The following is an 18794-nucleotide window of genomic DNA, read 5'->3' as shown; positions in this document are numbered from 1 at the left end:
TAAAACTATTTCTGAGAGGGAGAGAAAGTAGAAGTGAGGAAGAAGGATACTAAACTGCCCTGTAGGCTACAAGGGTAGGGGGTTCTGTGTCCAGGGCCTCCCACCTGGGTATGTGGACATACCAAATCATACTCCAACCAGATCCCCATTGAGGAATCCATACATATGTAGCCACTGTTTGGAAAGCATGAACTCTTCATTCTTGATCCCTTAGGTTTCTGATGTCCTCCATTACCTTGATATATTTTTTCCTGGAGTGGCCAGATGCTGGGTGCGTGCACATCTGTGTGTGTTCTCCAGGTGCCATCCCTTTCAACAAAGTTAGCAGTTGCCTTAAACAGCAGAGCCATCTTTTGTATCTGTTCACTGTCAGAGTAATGATATTCTTTGCACACAGCTTTCCTCTATAGCACAATCTTTAAATTGGTTGACTTGTGTATTAGCCTGCTGAGAAGAATCAATATTATTAACCCAATTTAAGAGATAATTAAAATGATCAGGAGTGAATAAGTCAGTGACCTAGTGTTTTCAGGTTTCATGGGGGGTGATTAAGTTAGAGCAGACAAGTTATGTTTGTTTTTCTAAAGGTGGTAGGTGGGATGAGATATGATCTAATTATCTGAATAGTGAATGCTGCTTTGATAGGCTGTTTAGGTCATTTAATCCATGCCTTGTGTTCATAAAACTTGAATTTCAGCGAACTTAAACAAATTTTCTTTTATTCTTAAGATCACTCCATTGCTGGTAAATGGCAACCCAGAATTTAATACCGTTTCCTTTAGCTTAATTTTATTTTCAATTCTTCTGTCTTTTAGGTTAACAATTCATGCTGAGTGCCCTATGCACCTGGAAGACTTTCCCATGGACGTGCATGCCTGTCCACTCAAGTTTGGAAGCTGTACGTATTTTCTTCTTTTGCTTGCCTTGTCTTCTTCCAAAGGAAATGCATTTCCTATTCTCTCCCCTAGGAGTTTCTAAAGTTGAGATCCTTAACCAAGGATGGTATGGCAATAACTCAGGGATGGGAGTGGAGTCGAGTGGTCCTAATTCAGGTATGGGACTGGAGTGGAGGTGGAGACTCAGCCTTTCATACAGTTATAGCAAATTTTATTTCACCAATTCAGACTAATTTCTTTGTCATTAGTTTGAAACAATGACATCTGTTTCCTAAATTCCTTAGAAGACAAAGCAGGACAGAGCTGGTATATCTTACAGTAGCAGCTTCCTAAAGACAAAATCCCTCAAACAGAATATGTTTGTATTTTTGAAATGTCCATTTTTCCTGTATCCTCATATACCTTTTTCCAATTCTCCACAGTATGTAGTATAAGGGAAGAGACTGTTGAGAGTTTCTTCTTTTAGAAGCTGGAAGTCCAGTTAGGAGATTATTGCAATAATTCAAGTAAGAGGTGATGGCTCAGATCAGAGTGATTGTGGTAAAAGTAGTGAGAAGTAGCCTGATTTTGGATATAATGTGAAGGTAGAGCCAACAGAATTCTCCAATGATTAGATATGAAGTATTTTAAAAAGAGAGAATTCAAGAGTAGCTTGTAGATTTTTACCCTAATGGATTTGTTATCAAATGAGATGACCATCAATTCTACACTGGAGAGGACAGAGTTGTTTGTGGATAGCCAGCACTCCCCCCATCAACAATTGAAAATCTAGAACTGTAGAAGCAACAATGATTGAAAACTAACATTTTAGAGAAATGGGCAAACTTTTCAGAGATGAACTTGTGACCCTCATTCATCAAAACTGTGGACAGTGCCAATTCTGACCATTGATTGCAACTTTAAATCCAGGATTGGCTCCAGACAAAGGGCTGAAGGAGTAAAAAAAAAAAAACAGTAATAATTTTGATGGTCACAAAGGGAAAGAGTAAATATCTAAAAGGTCTCAAAACCTTGACTGAGTACTCTTTAACATAATTGCTAAAGTGTGAAGTTGTATAGAGCATGAGGCTAAATCTAATATGAAAACCTTTGAAAATCAAAGCTGGATTCCCTGCAGTCTTCCAATCCTGAGGAAAAGTCATGCCAGGCTATTAGTTTAAAATTTTAGAAAGCTATGTTTTAATTACAGACAAACAACACAGACAGACCAGGTTTAACAAAAACTGTAACCTAGCTCAGCACATTATGGGATTAAGATGATAATTTTCTCAAACAATTTGCCTAGCAAAAGAGAGAATGAAGCCTCACTGATGGAAGTTAACATCATCTGAATGCTATAATTTTATACACAGTCCCTGGAATCCAATTAAAAATTATTAGGCATACCAGTAGGCAGGACCATATGACCTAAAACCAAGATTAAAAAGTAGAGTATTGAAATAGACCTACAGTTGATCCAGATATAAGAGTTTTAGATAAAGACTTTAAAAACTATGTTTTATATGTTCAAGTAAAAAGAGGAAAGATAAATAAAACAAACGATGTAGAAATAATTTCAACAGAAAACTGTAATCTATAAAGCAGAATGAATTGGAAATTATCCACAGACAATTACAGTATCTACTACTCTGAATTCAATGGATAGGTTTATCAAGCAGAACCAAAAATGTGTAAGTGGAAAATAGCAAAACTGAACCCCAAAGAGATGAAATAAAAGAAAGGGAGTAAGAAATATTTGGGACACTGCAAAAATAAATTTTGGTGTATAATTTTGCAGATGGAAAACAAAGCAATGGAAACAAGCAATAGTTAAATAATTAATTGCCAAAAATTTAAAAAACTGATGGAAGTTATCAATACAAAGATTCAAAAAGGCATGTAAACCCCAAACAGGATAAATATAAAGAAAACAATACTGCTTCTAAAATTTATGGAAGCATGCCGAGAATAGCTAAAATGATTTTGAAGAAGAATAATAAAACTGGAGAATATATAAAAACAATATCAAATATATAGAGCTATTAAAATCTATAGTAATCCAGACAGGGTATTATTGATGCAAGAATAGACAGACTAATGAGACAGAGTAAAGAGTCCAAAAAGCACAGAGAGATAAAGATAATGATAGAGAAATAGGGAGGGGGGATCTTGATTCATCTCACACCATCCACAAAAATAATTTCAAATGATTGCAGATCAAAATGTGAAAGGGTGAAAGGTAAAATAATAAAAGCTTTTAGAAGGAAATGCAAAAGACTGCCTTCATGATCTTGGGGGAGGTAGAGATTTCTTAAACAGGCATAAAATAGCACTAACCACCAAGTATGAAAGGATGACAGAATATATTAAAAATAAGAAATTCTATTTATCAAAGGCCACCAAGAGAGAGAAAAGGCAAGCCAAGGAATGGGAAAAGATATTTGCATTGCATATATCTGAGAAAGAACTCAAATTCATAATATATTAAGGACCTTTAGAAATCTGTAAGAAATAGAAACCTAAATAGTAAAAGGGCCAAGCCTTGAACAGGCACCTTATAAAATTGGATTTCCCAATGACGTGTGTGTGTGCGTGTATGTGCGTGCATGTGTGTATGTGGAAATATAGCCACAATAATAGTAAAAATGGAAATGCAAATTAAAATCTCAGACGGTATTATTACACACACATACCATGATGACAATGAAAAAAAGACAGAAAATAACATTTATATCTCTTAGAAAAGTTTATAGCACTACACAGAATCACAAGTCAAAATTGCCATTTTAATGACTTACTTTTCTTCCCAAACTCATTTCTTGATAGACTACTCAAATGGTTTGTATAAAGTACACTATTCATATAGACTTAATATTTTATTTCCAAAAATGACTCACCATTAGCAGCATTTAGAACTACAAACTCACACGTATAATAAACGATATCAGCAGATTAAATGTGACCACTTCAGACCAATGTACTCCTGTTCTGATTCCTGGAAATTTCAAAACTCTCCACTCAATGTGCCAACATTTCCTGTTCTTGCTTGTGACTTTACATTGGCGTATTCCTTTGAATCAGTATTGTCTCTGTGTTTTTTTGACAAGCTTTAATTATTGCAGAGGAATTATAATACTATTTAACATTTTCCTGATTTCTCGACTGATTTTTCTCAGGATCTGATATTCAGAAAAATATATGAACTCTCAAAGAAATATCAGGAATGAATTTCCATATGAAAACACTAATCAGGAAAGTAGTAATGCTGGGTAGGGGTAGTGCTTGGAAAGGGACACAAATGGCGTTTCTGATTGCTGGTAATGTTCAGATTTTTTAACTGGGTGCTGGTTACATGGGATGTAAGTCTAAAGTTTGGAAAAGATATCTGGACTGGGTGTTTAATTTAGGTGTCATCTGCATATAGATGGCTTTTAAAGTCATAAGACTGGATGAGCTCACTAAGGAAATGACTGTACATAAAGAACCAGAGAGGATAAAAGACTGTTTCCCTGGGTCACTGTAACATTTAAAGCCTAGAGAAAATAACTCAGTAAATAAGACTATTAAGGGGAGTACACATGATGTATGAGAACACCTAAGGTAATGTGGTGTCCTGGAAGTCAAAATTAAAATATATCCAGGACAGGGTGATTTAAATTCTTAAGTGGGCAATTACAATTAACCTTAAAGAAGCTTGAATAATTCTGGAATAGCAGAGTAAGTATCTCTGAAAATCACTCTATAAAAATAAGAACATTTTGAAAAATTATCAAAAGTAAACTTTCTCCAAACTCTGGAAATCAACCAAAGGCTTAGAACAATTTAAGGAGTGTTAGTCAAGAAAAATGGATGATTCTCAGTAATACCACGGGACCTTGTGGTGTTTTAACTTGCCCTATCACACCCCCCTCTCCCCTATACTGTGGCAGCATTAAAAACCAGCAGCCTTGCAACCAAGGTAGGTGTTAGAACCATCAACTAGAAGACTGGAGGGGCAACTGGTTTGGAACCATTCTTGAAAAAATATCTATCCCAAGAGGATTCTCACTCTTTGACCTGTTTAGCCTTTTCTCTAGAAAACCCCCATTCATGGGTTTGTCTTTATTTAAACTAACTCACAGCTCACTCATTGGGAAAACCCCTATCCTCTGGGTGTTGGTGTTTGTCAAAAGCAACCAGTGGCAGTTGTTTAATATAGCAGCTGCCTCAGGTGGTGATACATGAGTCTGGTCAAAAAACATAAAAGGTAAATCTGGGCAGGGAGATTTCCATAGGGAGCTTTTAAATGCTCCAGCATATTCCTGGATATCTAGAAGGCCACACACATGTACAGGGTTGTGAGCACGACCAGGAAATACCTGAGAAGATCTTAATCTCTACACTCTGGCTGACTTTACAATTCTATTCAAGCAGGAATTGAAAGCTAAAGCAGAGTTGTAAACTGCTGGGCCATTTTAAAGGTGTGCACACCCTGAGTCCTTCAGTAAACACTTGAAGACTTACTGATGGAAGCATTTAAAGGAATCATTGTCCAATCTTTAGTTGAACATTAAGCTAACTCAACTTAGTCTTCAATGGTCTCACATGACAAAGAATATAGACTTTAGAGAATTAGTTCAAGAAAGTCCCTAAACAGCAACAATAAAAGTCCTTGGGATGGCAGGGATCTGATTTCTAGAATTGCACATTTTATTATTTGAAATGTCCAGTTTTTAATAGAAATATGAGACCTACAAATAGACAGGAAAATATCACCCATACAAATAAAAAAGAAATCTGTAAGTAGTCCCAGATATTGGACTTACTAGGCAAAGACATTGAATCATCTTTCAATGCACATTCAAAAAACAAAAGGAAACTGTTTCTAAACAACTAAAGAAAAACATGAGAATGATGTCTCACCAAATATAGCATATCAACAAAGAGATAGGAATTATAAAGGGATGCCAAGAAGAAATTTCAGAGTTGAAAAGTACAATAACTGAAATGAAAAAGTTACCAGAGGGGCTCAAGTGCATATTTGGCAGGTAGAAGAAAGAGTTGGAAAACTTTAAGGAAGATCAGTTGAGATTAACAAGCCTGAGGAACAGAAGGTAAAAAAGAATGAAAATGAATGAAAGACCCTCAGAGACCCATGAAACATCATCAAGCATATCAGCATATGGTTAATAAAAGTTCCAGAAGGACAGGAGAAAGGTACAGAAAGAATATTTGAAGAAATAATTGCTTAAAAATTCCCTCATTTGATGAAAAAATAATCTACATATCCAAGAAGCTCAAAAAACTTTGACAGGATAAACTCAAAGAGATCCACATTTGGACACATCGTAATCAACTGCCACTGGTTGCTTTTGACAAACACCAACACCCAGAAGATAGGGCTTTTCCCAATGAGTGAGCTCTGAGTTAGTTTAACAAGCTGATATGCTTGTTAAAAGACAAAAAGGAGAATCTTAAAAGCAGTAAGAGAGAAGCAACTCATGTACAAGGGATCCTCTATAAGATTGATGCTGATTTCACATCAGAAACCATAGAGGCAAGAAGATATTAGGATGACATATTCAATGTGCTAGAAAAAAGTCTGTCAAATTATAATTCTATGTGGCTAAATTATACAAAAAGACAAATATTGGAGTGACGTCATCAACATTGCAACATAAGATAGTCACTACAAACCACTCCCCAGAGATTCAGCAAAAGGACATTTCTGACTTGTTCAGAAATCTGGAGGAAAGTAAAGACTGGCGAAGGATCCTAAAAATAATGAATCAGAGAAATATAAAAATATCAAGTAGGAAACTTCTGTCCCAAACTGGTCAGTCCTCTCCTTCGCCTTCACTCAGTCCTACACAGCTCAGGATGTTCCCAGAGGCAGCATCTGGGATCTCTCCCATGTCTGATGAGGGACTCAGACTATAAAATCTCTCACAGTAGTGAGACAGATCCCCCCCATATCCAGACACAGAGACTGAAGTGCACAGGGACTCAAGACAGGACTTAAGCTGGAGGGTAGGGAAGAATACAAAAGGGCAACAAAGAAGAGTTTCCAAAATGGAGGATTAGAGTGCCCATTCCCCACCCTTGAGGGAAACAGGATTGGGCAGCCAGATCCTTGCCTAGGGAATGCCTGCAGACTGGGGCAGCTGGGGGAGTCTTCCACTATGTTTATAAATATATATTCTACAGAAATTAATAATTACTGGTCTTGAACATGGCTATCTATAGGTATTTAAATATGTCAGAGAAGCTAGCCCTTTGTAAAATAAGATTGGATAAAATGATGTATGACACCTCCCTAGATTTTGCTCACCTCATTGGTGTCCACTTCAAGCACTGTCCTAAGCCAATAGGAAACTGAGGTTCAGAGAAGATAAGTTGTTGCCCAAAGTCATACTACTAATAAGTTACAGAATCAAAATTTGAGTCCAGGTCTCCTGATTCTCAAACCACTGCTCTACCCTCAATATTTCAGCCACTGCCTATTTCATATAGTATCCTGGGGATAGCCAGGGATTAACACTTGGATCTTCTGATTTGAAGTTCAGTATTCTCTCCAGTACTTCACGCTACATATCCAAAATATCATTCTGATTTTTCCAGTAATCAGTGGCTATAATTTGTCCTGTAACTTTGGATAATTAAAAAGCCCTGAGAAATGCAGTCATTTTGGTTATAAAACTCGTATACTTGGAGGGCCATGGTGGCTCAGCAGGCAAGAACGCTTGCCTGCCATGCCAGAGGACACGGGTTCGATTCCGGTGCCTGCCCATGTAAAAACAAACAAACAAACAAACAAACAAAACTCGTATACTGTCTATTTCCATTTTGTTCTATATGTATATCAAACTTAGGCTATAATTATCAGGTCATCAGAACCCTTGGGCTTTTACTGAGTGTGTCCAAACAAGTTGATTATCTTTTCTTGGTTTTGACCTTATATTCTGACTGCAATTTAAGTCTTCAAGCTTATCTCAGATCCCCCACCCCTGCCTTTTACATGGGCCTTCTGAAAGTTCCTAGAAACTCATTACTTTCCCACCTAAAAGTCTTTGTACTTGTTGTCTTTTATGCCATGACAGTCTTATTCTTACTTATCATGTTTCACCTTATAAACCACCCTCTCAAAAAGCCTTCTCTGATCATGCTATTGAAACTCCTCTTGACTCCATAAGTCTGTTTTATTTTCTTCATGAGACTTGTCACAATCTAGTATAATTTTGTTTGTTTATTTACTCGTTTAGTGTCTGTCTTTCCTCATAAAACTGTAAGCTCAATGGGTGTGTGCTCAAAATGTCTTATGGCTTATGTGCATTAACTATCTCATATAGTATCTTAATATTCAATCAATGAGTGTCTGAATCTCTCAAGCAAGGTAGCAGTCAATCTGTGACAAGATGAGTTCAGAACTGTGCTGGTTTGAAAGGATGTATTTCCCCTAGAAAAGCCATGTTTTAATCAAAATCCCATTTCACAAAGGTAGAATAATCCCTATTCAATATTGAATGTTTGAAACTGTAATCAGATCATCTCCCTGGAGATGTGATTTAATCAAGACCGGTTGTTAGGCTGGATTAGGTTGAGGCATGTCTCCACCCATTTGGGTGGGTCTTGATTGGTTTATTGGAGTCCTATAAAAGAGGAAATATTTTGGAGAATGAGAGATTCGGAGAGAGCAGAGGATGCTGCAGCACCACGAAGCAGAGAGTCCAGCAGCCAGTGACCTTTGGAGATGAAGAAGGAAAACGCCTCCCGGGGAGCTTCATGAAACTGGAAGCCAGGAGAGAAAGTTAGCAGATGATGCCATATTCGCCATGTGCCCTTCCAGCCGAGATAGAAACCCTGACTGTGTTCGCCATGTGCCTTCTCACTTGAGAGAGAAACCCTGAACGTCATCGGCCTTCTTGAACCAAGGTATCTTTCCCTGGATGCCTTAGATTGGACATATCTATAGACTCGTTTCAATTGGGACATTTTCTTGGCCACAGAACTGTAAACTAGCAACTTATTAAATTCCCCTTTTTAAAGGATATTCCATTTCTGGTATATTGCATTCTGGCAGCTAGCAAACTAGAAGAAGAAGGAATGCTTTCCACTGGTGCTCTTGTGGCCAGATTGTTTTCTACTTCCATTTTTCTGGAATATGACACATACCAAGGCTCTGATGGCAAAAGGAGGCATTTGGTTAAGCAACTAAACAAGGTGGTACTTGTGTCGTAATACCCATATGTTGAGGAGGCAATTCTGGGAGTATAAAAGATCTAATGGTCTGGTAGATGTAGTTTCTGTGAAATTCAAAAGAACTCCTCACCATGCCCCTTTCCTCCATGAAAATAGAATTATTATAACTAAGAAGAAAGGGTGGGACTCAAAGGGAGGGAGGCTAAGGGGTAAGAAGAACCCAAGGGCCATAGAGGAAGGAGAGAAGGTCTAAAGGGGAAGAAATCGATTTCCCACTGGGTAAATGAATTACCTCATTATTCAGGTACTTGCAAAAGCTCCAAATCTCAGAGTTATCCAGAATCCTTTATTCCTTCCTTTCTTAACCACCATGAAAAACAATCAGTTATATAGTCTGTTCTACTTCTTAAAATCTCTCTCTCTTGCTCAATTCAACCATCCACTGCCTACTACTATTTATTATGCCCCAAATTTCACTCATATCAAATATTAGATGGCCTTTTAACTGCTCTCTTGGCTTCAGTTTCACTCTCTACAACAAATCATCCATATTGCAGAGATCGCTTTGCTCCAAAGAGATAACATTAATTTCTTTAACACTAATTCTGCATGTTTTTTGGCCTTTGCTACATTGTTCCTTTGGTAGGAATGTCCTTTTCCCTTCTGAAGGTGGCGTCATCTCCTGAATACCATCTACTTTATAAATTCTTCTCTAAAACCCCACTCTGAAGCAGAGGTCATAGCTCTCACCTCTGGTTCCACCTAACACTTGTTTTTGTTCCAGTGGTGTGTATACTTCTCATGTTCAGATTTGTACTATAATTGCTGTTTTTCCTCTGTCTCCTGAAAAAGATTTCAGGCGCCCTGAAAACAGTCACTGCAACCTTACTAATCTCTGTTTACCACCCCACAGAGTATGACTCAGGGCAGACCATCAAGTAGTTTTCCATTTGTTTTATTTACTTCTTTCTTCTCTTCCTTCATTAGTACTCGCCTCTCCTGCTTTGATTTCTGTATTAGAACAGAGTTTCTCTCTTACTTCACGAGTCCCTCTGTTCCCATTTATTATTGCCAAAGAAATGAAATCACTGCTTTTTGCATATTCCAAGTTGCCACTCTGAGTCTGATGAAGTTTCCGAGGTACTGGTAGCTTCACAATGTATTGTCAAATATGTACTTGGTATAAAAGAAGAAAAAAGCCACAATTCTTAGGATTAATATTCAGAGGTGTTTGTTCTAATTACTCTGCATAAATTAAGAGATCCAACAAGAAATTCCTCTTTTCTTTTGGGGGTGGAAAACACCTTCCATCAGCTACCCTTTCCCTGAACAGACTTCTGCTACTTTTTACATTGCTGAGCAGTTGAGGTAATGTTTTCACTATTCTATGCAGTTTATAATTAATACTTTTTAAAAAATATCTTGAACATCTGACATAAAATCATTTCACTAATAGCCCTGTGACAGTCCTAGCATGATGATCTTAGAATATTAGGTAAGGTATGAGAAGTGTGCTGAGAAGAGAATTTCTCTTTCTTCTTCATGCTGGTACTTTAAGGATCTACAGTTTTAGTTGGGAGCCCTAGAATCCCCACAGATAGTAGAGGATGGTGTGTTTCCAAGGCTGAATCACAAGGAATCATAGCTATCCATAGGAAGAGGTCTCTAGACCAGAGTTTACAAATTGGGGTTTCCAGATGTAATTTATTCAACCTGAACAATGTTTAGAACTTTTAAAAATTATTTACCAAGATTTCACATTTTGGAAATTTCACCTAAAAATCCACTTGTTCATTGTTTTGTGGAATCAGAAGATACGACAACGTTGGGCTCACATTTCCACATAGCCACATTCAGCTGGGGCCCAAGCAGGGGCTGTTCCTTTTAGAAAGGTAGTTGCTAACCCATTCTCCCCAACCCCCGTCACTTTCTACTCTGTCCCTGAAAAACAGAGTCCAGTGTAGGTTCCCATTAATCAGCTCACTTGCACTTGTTTTACTTATAGTAGAATTAAGAGCTCCAAATAAAATTAAGAGGTAAGTCAAATCGTTATTGTGCTCATGTGTCAAAACTGAAACAGAAAACAATGAAAAGATAGACATAGAGAACTGTTTTTTTACAAAAAATATGGTTATTTGTACTTCCTTATAGAAATCAGGAGCTTTTCTACACCTTTACTATGTATATAAACTATGCCTTCGTTGAAATAACAAAGCATCAGATATCAAAATTCTGTATCCTATTATAAAATACTGGGATTGGTATATGGAAAAGATATACAAGGAAAATCTTCATTAACTTAAAAAAAACACAAACTAGAAGTTCAAAAGGTTTTGTGTTTTGAGACACAATAATTGTTGCTGCTGGGAAATGCAGTTATGTGTTCAATAAATAAACCTTCCCAGACATCAAAACATTTTATAAATGCCAAATTTATAAAAGTATGTATTAATTGCAGCAGACATTATGTGTCTAATAGAAGTACTGGTGTTAGTATGTTGAAGAAATGACTGAGACCATATGAAGGGCAAATTATGGGTAAAAATTAAATTTCTTATGGCATTTCTTTTGCAGTTTCTGAGAGTACATGTTTGAATATTACTAGAGAGTTATCTACCTTGATGATGTCCATGAAAATTTTTATGTGAATGAAGGACTTTTGGACATGTTGCCCATTGCAGGCAAATCAGAAAATGGTTTACTTACATATATTGAAAAAATGTAATGAAAGTATATCATAGTTAGTACCCTTGAAAAGGTGTTAATGTCAGACTTGTTTGGAAACTTATATCCAATGTTGCAAAGTTTTGCAGGGACATAGTATTATGCTTGTTCATTGGCATATTCATCAAGAATTATTTGTTTTGTGGCAAAAAGTTTAAACAGAGCTTATTTGGGAACCTGATTTAGAGATTCCCACTGACTTGAACCACAGACAACTAAAAACTTGGGTGAAATGGTTTAACACTACTGTAGTCAGCTACCGTTTTTTTGAGTCTAGGTGCCTGAGTTAGGGCAGGGGGCTCACGCTAAATATAAAATAAAATATAAAATCCATGTCTGGAAAATACACCAGTACAGTGTGTGTGATATGTGTATATGTGTGTGAATATATATGTACATATAGAGATGTATGTGTATATATGTGTGTGTGTGTGTAGATACATAGTTACACCCATATGCATATGTATACAGCTCTTTTCCTTTAAGATATTTACTAAAAATAAATAGCCCCCTACTCTCCATTACCCCACCATTTCAGTTACCCACACCCTTGTTAAAGTTAATCTGAATACTAAATTCTGTATTCCACATTGCAACTCCAAGTACCCAAGACCTGACAGTAACACTCTGCATTAAAGGGAAGGTGTCAAATTTCTGGTTTGCAAATCAAAGTGGTAATGAGAAACCTGTGTCATTAACTGTGCTATTTTTTTAATATGGGAATTTTCATTTCTTAATTTAAAATAAGTGGTATGAAGTTTTTTGCATCCACTCATATGCTCAACCCTTAATTAATTAAAGAAAATTTTATTACATTTTAGCCATTTTTTTTTTCTTACAACCAACCTGATTAACTCATTCAAGGAAACTCTCCCGCTCCTGTAAGCAACTGAGTTTGTGATAATATTAACAGCATTACATAATCTTTTTAACAATTCCCTCCCTGCCCCTACTCTCTACCCTCCAGGAAAAGGAAAAGTTTGACAATTTTTGGCAGTTCAGAAGTCTGTGAGTCACTGAAGGAGACCATTTCAGGTTCATTTCTGTGTACCCAGCATATACTGTAGTAGTTTAATGTTTATTTGGTGGGTGGCTGAATGTACTGTAGTTGAAAACAGAGCACATATCCAGAAGTCTTTGAGAATGGAAATTGCATTTCAGTCTCATGTAAGTTTACTTTCAAAGGTAATTGTCTGGGCGGGCCATGGTGGCTCAGTGGCAGAGTTGTCGCCTGCCACGCCAGAGACCCTTGTTCACTTCCCAGTTCCTGCTCATGTAAATAAAATAATAATAAGTAAATAAATAAAGGTAATTGTCCTTTTCCTTCAACTTCTTCTTCTTGACCCTTCTCTGTCTTAGATGCCTATACAACAGCCGAAGTGGTTTACTCTTGGACTCTTGGGAAGAACAAATCTGTGGAAGTGGCACAGGATGGCTCTCGCCTGAACCAGTATGACTTGTTGGGTCATGTTGTTGGGACAGAGATAATTCGGTCTAGCACAGGTATTTATTTATTTTGTTTAACAAATGCTTTTGTCCTCTGTACCATCTGCTAGTTACTGTTTTTAAGGGCTTTACATTCAATAACTTTTTCGATCCTCACAACAGTATTGGGATATGGGCACTATTACAATGAGGAAATGGAAGCACAGGAAAAAGCGTATTTGGCAAAATGGAGCATATCCTGGGATCCACATGTCTTACAATAATTTTTGCTGAGAAAGAATGAGAGTTTTCCACATTAATTCTCTAGCAACACTCGTCTCAGTGAAAAGTCTCTGAATCTACGATGGTAAATGAAGGAAGATAGTCTTGCACTTTTGTTTCGTTACCTGCAGGTATCTGTTCCCTCTCCTTGGGATGTCTCAGTATGTGACCTTGCCTGTCTCCCTCCCCACTTCTCCCTCTACCCCCGGACCAGGGAAGGGTATCTGGCATTTAAAATGGGATTTTGAGGGACAGACAGGATTTAGAGATTTGGAATTAGGTGTGGAGAAAGGCTATTCTTGAGAAATGCGATACCTGAGGTATCAAGACTTAGGAGGCATGGGTGCGCGGGCGAGACGCTCAGGGCAGTGTCGAGTGGTTCCGGGTAGGATGTGGAGGAGAGGCTGCGGGTAGGTGGGGTCGCTTTTGTACCATAAGACTCGCGGATCCCAGCGCATATGCCTGGGCCGGGCTGGGCCCGAGTTTTCATCTCCATGCTGCGAGCCAGGGCGCCAATCTTGGCTCAGTTGCCTGCTGGGAACGTGGCATCTGGACGACTGGGGTTTCCTCAATGCAAGGGGGAGGCTCACATTGTGTGCTCCCCAGCCCGCCTCCCGGGGACATCCTAGGGCGTGAACTTTGAGCCTGGGACGAGGGTCCTAGAGCATGTAACCCCCCGCCCCCACCACACACACACACACACACACACACGATCTCTGCCCATGGCCACACGAGCAGTGCCCCCAAACACACACACACACACAGTGTACAAGAGCAGGAGCACGTGTCCCAGGCCACACCCCCCCCCCGCCCCCCTTGAGGGTAATCAGTGCTGCCCCAGGTCCTGGCAGGGCCCTCCTCCTCCGGGCAGGGTCTGGGCCCGAGGCACTGACTCGGGATTCCCCCTCGCCCCCCGCTGGCACCTGGAATATTCTGGCGGCTTCCCGCACGCCTCCCTGCGCTGCTCCCCTCCTCCCTCCCTCCCGGGCGGCCCCGCCGGGCCTCCGCTCCGGCGACAGGGATCACTGGGCCCGGCAGCCCCAGCTCCCGCTGCACAGGGCACAAGCACCCCGCCTGCTTTGTCACAGGCGAGGTACGCGCCCGCCGTGGGGAAGTAGGGCACCAGCAGACATCAATATGGAAATTCAGATACTCTCTAATTTCAGCTACTGGAAAACTCTTAGAAGAATTTGATACATGAACTGATTTCTTTACATTTTGCTGTATGACCTTTAAGAACCACTTTTTCCCTTTGCATTTTTATATATGTTTTTACATAAATGGGGTCATACCATAGTTACTATTTTATAAGCTCTTTCTATTTGATTTTGTATTATGTAATAAACATGTACAACCCCCAATAAATTGCACATGCAATTCATTAGCAATACTTGTAAACTTTTTATTTGCAAAAATAATACAAACCCATATGGAGAACTCCAACATACCCCAGCCCCCAGATACCCAGATCCACAAATTTTAACATTTTGCCATCTTTGCCATATCATTCTCCCTCCCACTCCTTCCCTCTCTCTCTGTCTGTCTGTCTATTTCTGAACACTTGAGAGCGTGTTGCACACATCATGCTCCTTTAACACGTAATACTTCAAAGTACATTTCCCATGAACAAGGATATTCACTTATGTAATCCTCTTAAGGTCAGTTATCATGTTCAAGATATTTAATGCTGATAAAAATTTCCACTCTAAATTCCCATTTTTTCTTATGTCCCAATAATATCCATTTGAGCCTTTCTTTTGAGCCTTTTCATTCAGTGAGATTAATCACATGCACAATTACAGTACCTTCACCACCATCCGTTACTAGAACTTTCCCTCCTCCCAAACAGAAACCCTGCACTTATTTTGAATTAACTTCCTGTTGCCCCTGCCCCACACCCCTGTTAAACTGTACTCTACTTTCTGTCTCTATGCGTTTGTATAATTTCTGATATTTTCTTTGTGAGGACAATGAAGCTTAAATTAACATGCTAAATCTATAGCAATCACATTTCCTTTGTTTCCAACCTAACATCAAGAACACACCTAAACTATGTTCCCCACCCCTCCATCCCCCACTTCTATGCAGTTCTTGTTGAAAATTACATATTTATTTATTATGAGCCTAAAACCAATTATTTATCATTACATTTTATGTACTTGCTTTTTAGTTCCTGTAGGAAGCAAAAAGTGGAATTACAAATCAAAATACAATAGTACTGGAATTTATATTTGCCTGTGTCATTATTGTCACTAGAGATCTTTATTTCTTCATGTGGCTTCAATCAATTGTCTAGCATCCTTTCCTTTCAACCTGCAGAACTCCCTTTAGCATTTTTTTGTAGGACCAGTCTAGTGATGATGCAGTCCCTCAGCCTTTGTTTACCTGAGAATGTTTTAATTCCTCCCTCATTTTGAAAGATAATTTTCCAGATTCAGAAATCTTGTTTGGCAATTTTTTGCTTTCAGCACTTTAAATAAGTCTTCCTACTATGTTCTTGCCCCTATGGTTTTTGATGAGAAATATGCACTTAATCTTACTGAGGCTCATTTATATATGACATGTTGCTTCTCTGTTGTGGCTCAGAATTCTCTTTCTTATACATGACATGTTGCTTCTCTGTTGTGGCTCAGAATTCTCTTTCTTTGATATTCAACAATTTAATTATAACTTGGTGTCCTGAGGATCCAGTTGGAGTTATCCTGCTTGGAGTTCATTGAGCATTTTGGATTTGTGTATTAGTGTCTTTTGTTAAATTTGGGAAATTACCAGCCATTTTAAAAAGCATTCCCTTGGCCTTTTTCTCCCTTCCTTTCTTTCTTCTCCTTCTGGGACTCTACAGTGTGTATATTTGTACGCTTGATGGTGTACCATAGGTTCCTCAGGCTCTGTTCACTTTCCTTCATTCTTTCTTCCTTCAGCTTCTCACATTGCATTATTTCAATTCTCTTATCTTCAAGTTCACAGATTCTTTCTCCTGCCAGCTTTTATGCACTGCTGAACCCCTCTAGGGAATTTTAAATTTCGGTTACAGTGGTCTTCAGCTTTGCTTCCTTTTCATAATTTCCTCCTCTCTATTGATGTTCTCTTTTGTGTTCATCTGTCATTTTCCTGATTTTCTTTAGTTCTTTGTTCACATTTTCCTTTAGCTCTTTGTGCATATTTAGGACCATTTTTTAAGTCTTTGTCTGGAATGCCCCAGGTCTGATCTTCCTCATCGATAATTTCTAATATGTTAATCTCCATTGCTTGGTCTATCACTTCCTATTCCTTTATATGTTTTCTAAGCTTTTGTTGAAACCTGAACATTTTTATGTTTTAGCATATTATCACTCAAATTTAGACTCTGAGGTATCTGTTCCTGAAGCTTGTATCTGGCTAGTATTGTGACAGACCTTTTTCTTGGATGCCAGAAGCTAACAAAAATAAAGGACAAAAAGGAAAATGCCTTTCCCAGTCTTTGAAGATTAACTGTGGGAATGCTCTCCTTCAAGGCTTATCAATTGCAGAATAGCTCAAGCCAAAGCATGGGGGCCACTATAATTCTTTCTGCACATGACTTTTATCTTGAGCAAGAGAGAGTGGCCCTAGGAATTCCCTCGTTTACACAGAACAGAATGTCTTCTCTTCCCTAAGACAGTTTCCTCACAGTCCTGGGAACTTTACTGTAGGTTTTACATCTAGCAATCCCTTGCCCCAGGCTGCTTGACTTCACTACTCTCCCACAGCTTTCTGTAGGGGAGCTTGGTGAGTCACCTTCTACACTGAGGAGAAGTTCTGGATCATCAAGACTCTCAGTCCACCACCAAAAGATTTGGGTCAGGCATGCATGCTCCTAGTATATGCATGATGGGTTATTCTGCTCCCACCTGACTTGGGATCTGGCTAGGACCTGGAATGTGTACTTCCAGAGCAGGCTGCCTCCATGCTGAGCCATTGAGAGGTTGGGGGAGGGGCCAGCCAGAACACCATCAGTTAACCATTTATAGGTGGCCTTTTTCTTGATTTGTTATTCTCTCTGTTACTGCGTTCCTTTAACTATTTCCTGCAGTTTTTGGAAAGATGTTTCTGCCAGTTCTTGCTGGTTGTTCAAAGATTCTGAAGGGGGAAGGAGCCCTGATGCACCTTACGCCACCATTTTGATCTGGGCATGGCCAAGTAACAATATTTTTACCAATTAGAACAGACATCCATTCATTATTACTTGCTTTGATTACTTTAATTTTTTTAAAATTAAGTACCCTCTAGGACCAAGGCATTCTTTTTTTTTTTTCCATCTCTTTTTTTTTTTAACTTTTTTTATTAATTAAAAAAATTAACAAACAAAACATTAAGAGATCATTCCATTCTACATATACAATCGGTAATTCTTAATATCATCACATAGTTGCATATTCATCATTTCTTAGAACATTTGCATCAATTTAGAAAAAGAAATAAAAAGACAACAGAAAAAGAAATAAAATGATAACAGAGAAAAAAAAGATTATACATACCATACCCTTTACCCCTCGCTTTCATTTACCACTAGCATTTCAAACTAAATTTATTTTAACATTTGTTCCCCCTATTATTTATTTTTATTCCACATGTTCTACTCTTCTGCTGATATAGTAGCTAAAAGGAGCATCAGACACAAGGTTTTCACATTCGCAGAGTCTCATTGTGAAAGCTGTATCATTGTTCAATCATCATCAAGAAACATGGCTACTGGAACACAGCTCTACATTTTCAGGCAGTTCCCTCCAGTCTCTCCATTACATCTTGAATAACAAGATGATATCTACTTGATGCATAAGAATAACCTCCAGGATAACCTCTCGACTCTGTTTGGAATCTCTCAGCCATTGACACTTAGTCTCATTTCACTCTTCCCCCTTTGGTCGAGAAGTTTCTCTCAATCCCTTGATGTTAATTCTCAGCTCATTCTAGGGTTTTTTCTCAGTCCCTTGATGCTGAGTCTCAGCTCATTCCAGGATCTCTGTCCCACGTTGCCAGGAAGGTCCACACCCCTGGGAGTCATATCCCACGCAGAGAGGGGAAGGGTGGTGAGACTGCTCGTTGTGTTGGCTGGAGAGAGAGGCCACATCTGAGCAACAAAAGAGGCTCTCTTGGGGGTGACTCTTAGGCCTAAATTTTAAGTAGACTTGACCTATCCTTTGTGGGGTTAAGTTTCATGTGAACAAACCCCAAGACTGGGGGCTCAGCCTATACCTTTGGTTGTCCACACTGCTTGAGAGAATATCAAGAATTCAACTTGGGGAGGTTGAATTTCTCCCCACTCTCACCATTCCCTGAAGGGGGCTTGCA

The 18794-nt window shown here is 38.6% G+C and overlaps 1 protein-coding gene across 1 annotated transcript in view; it reads left to right on the top strand.

Annotated features, from left to right (window-relative positions):
* GABRA3 (gamma-aminobutyric acid type A receptor subunit alpha3) overlaps positions 1-18794 on the top strand; it is a 249801-nt gene that overhangs the window by 197538 nt on the left and 33469 nt on the right. Inside the window, exons 6-7 of the mRNA XM_077146483.1 lie at positions 816-898; positions 13137-13280. Coding sequence (XP_077002598.1) covers positions 816-898; positions 13137-13280 — 227 coding nt within the window. The remainder of the gene's footprint in view (positions 1-815; positions 899-13136; positions 13281-18794) is intronic.

Source organism: Tamandua tetradactyla, chromosome X, assembly GCF_023851605.1.
Source record: "Tamandua tetradactyla isolate mTamTet1 chromosome X, mTamTet1.pri, whole genome shotgun sequence".
Lineage (NCBI taxonomy): Eukaryota > Metazoa > Chordata > Mammalia > Pilosa > Myrmecophagidae > Tamandua > Tamandua tetradactyla.
The sequence above is the reverse complement of the archived record's forward strand: the minus strand, read 5'-3'. Positions and strand labels throughout refer to the sequence as shown.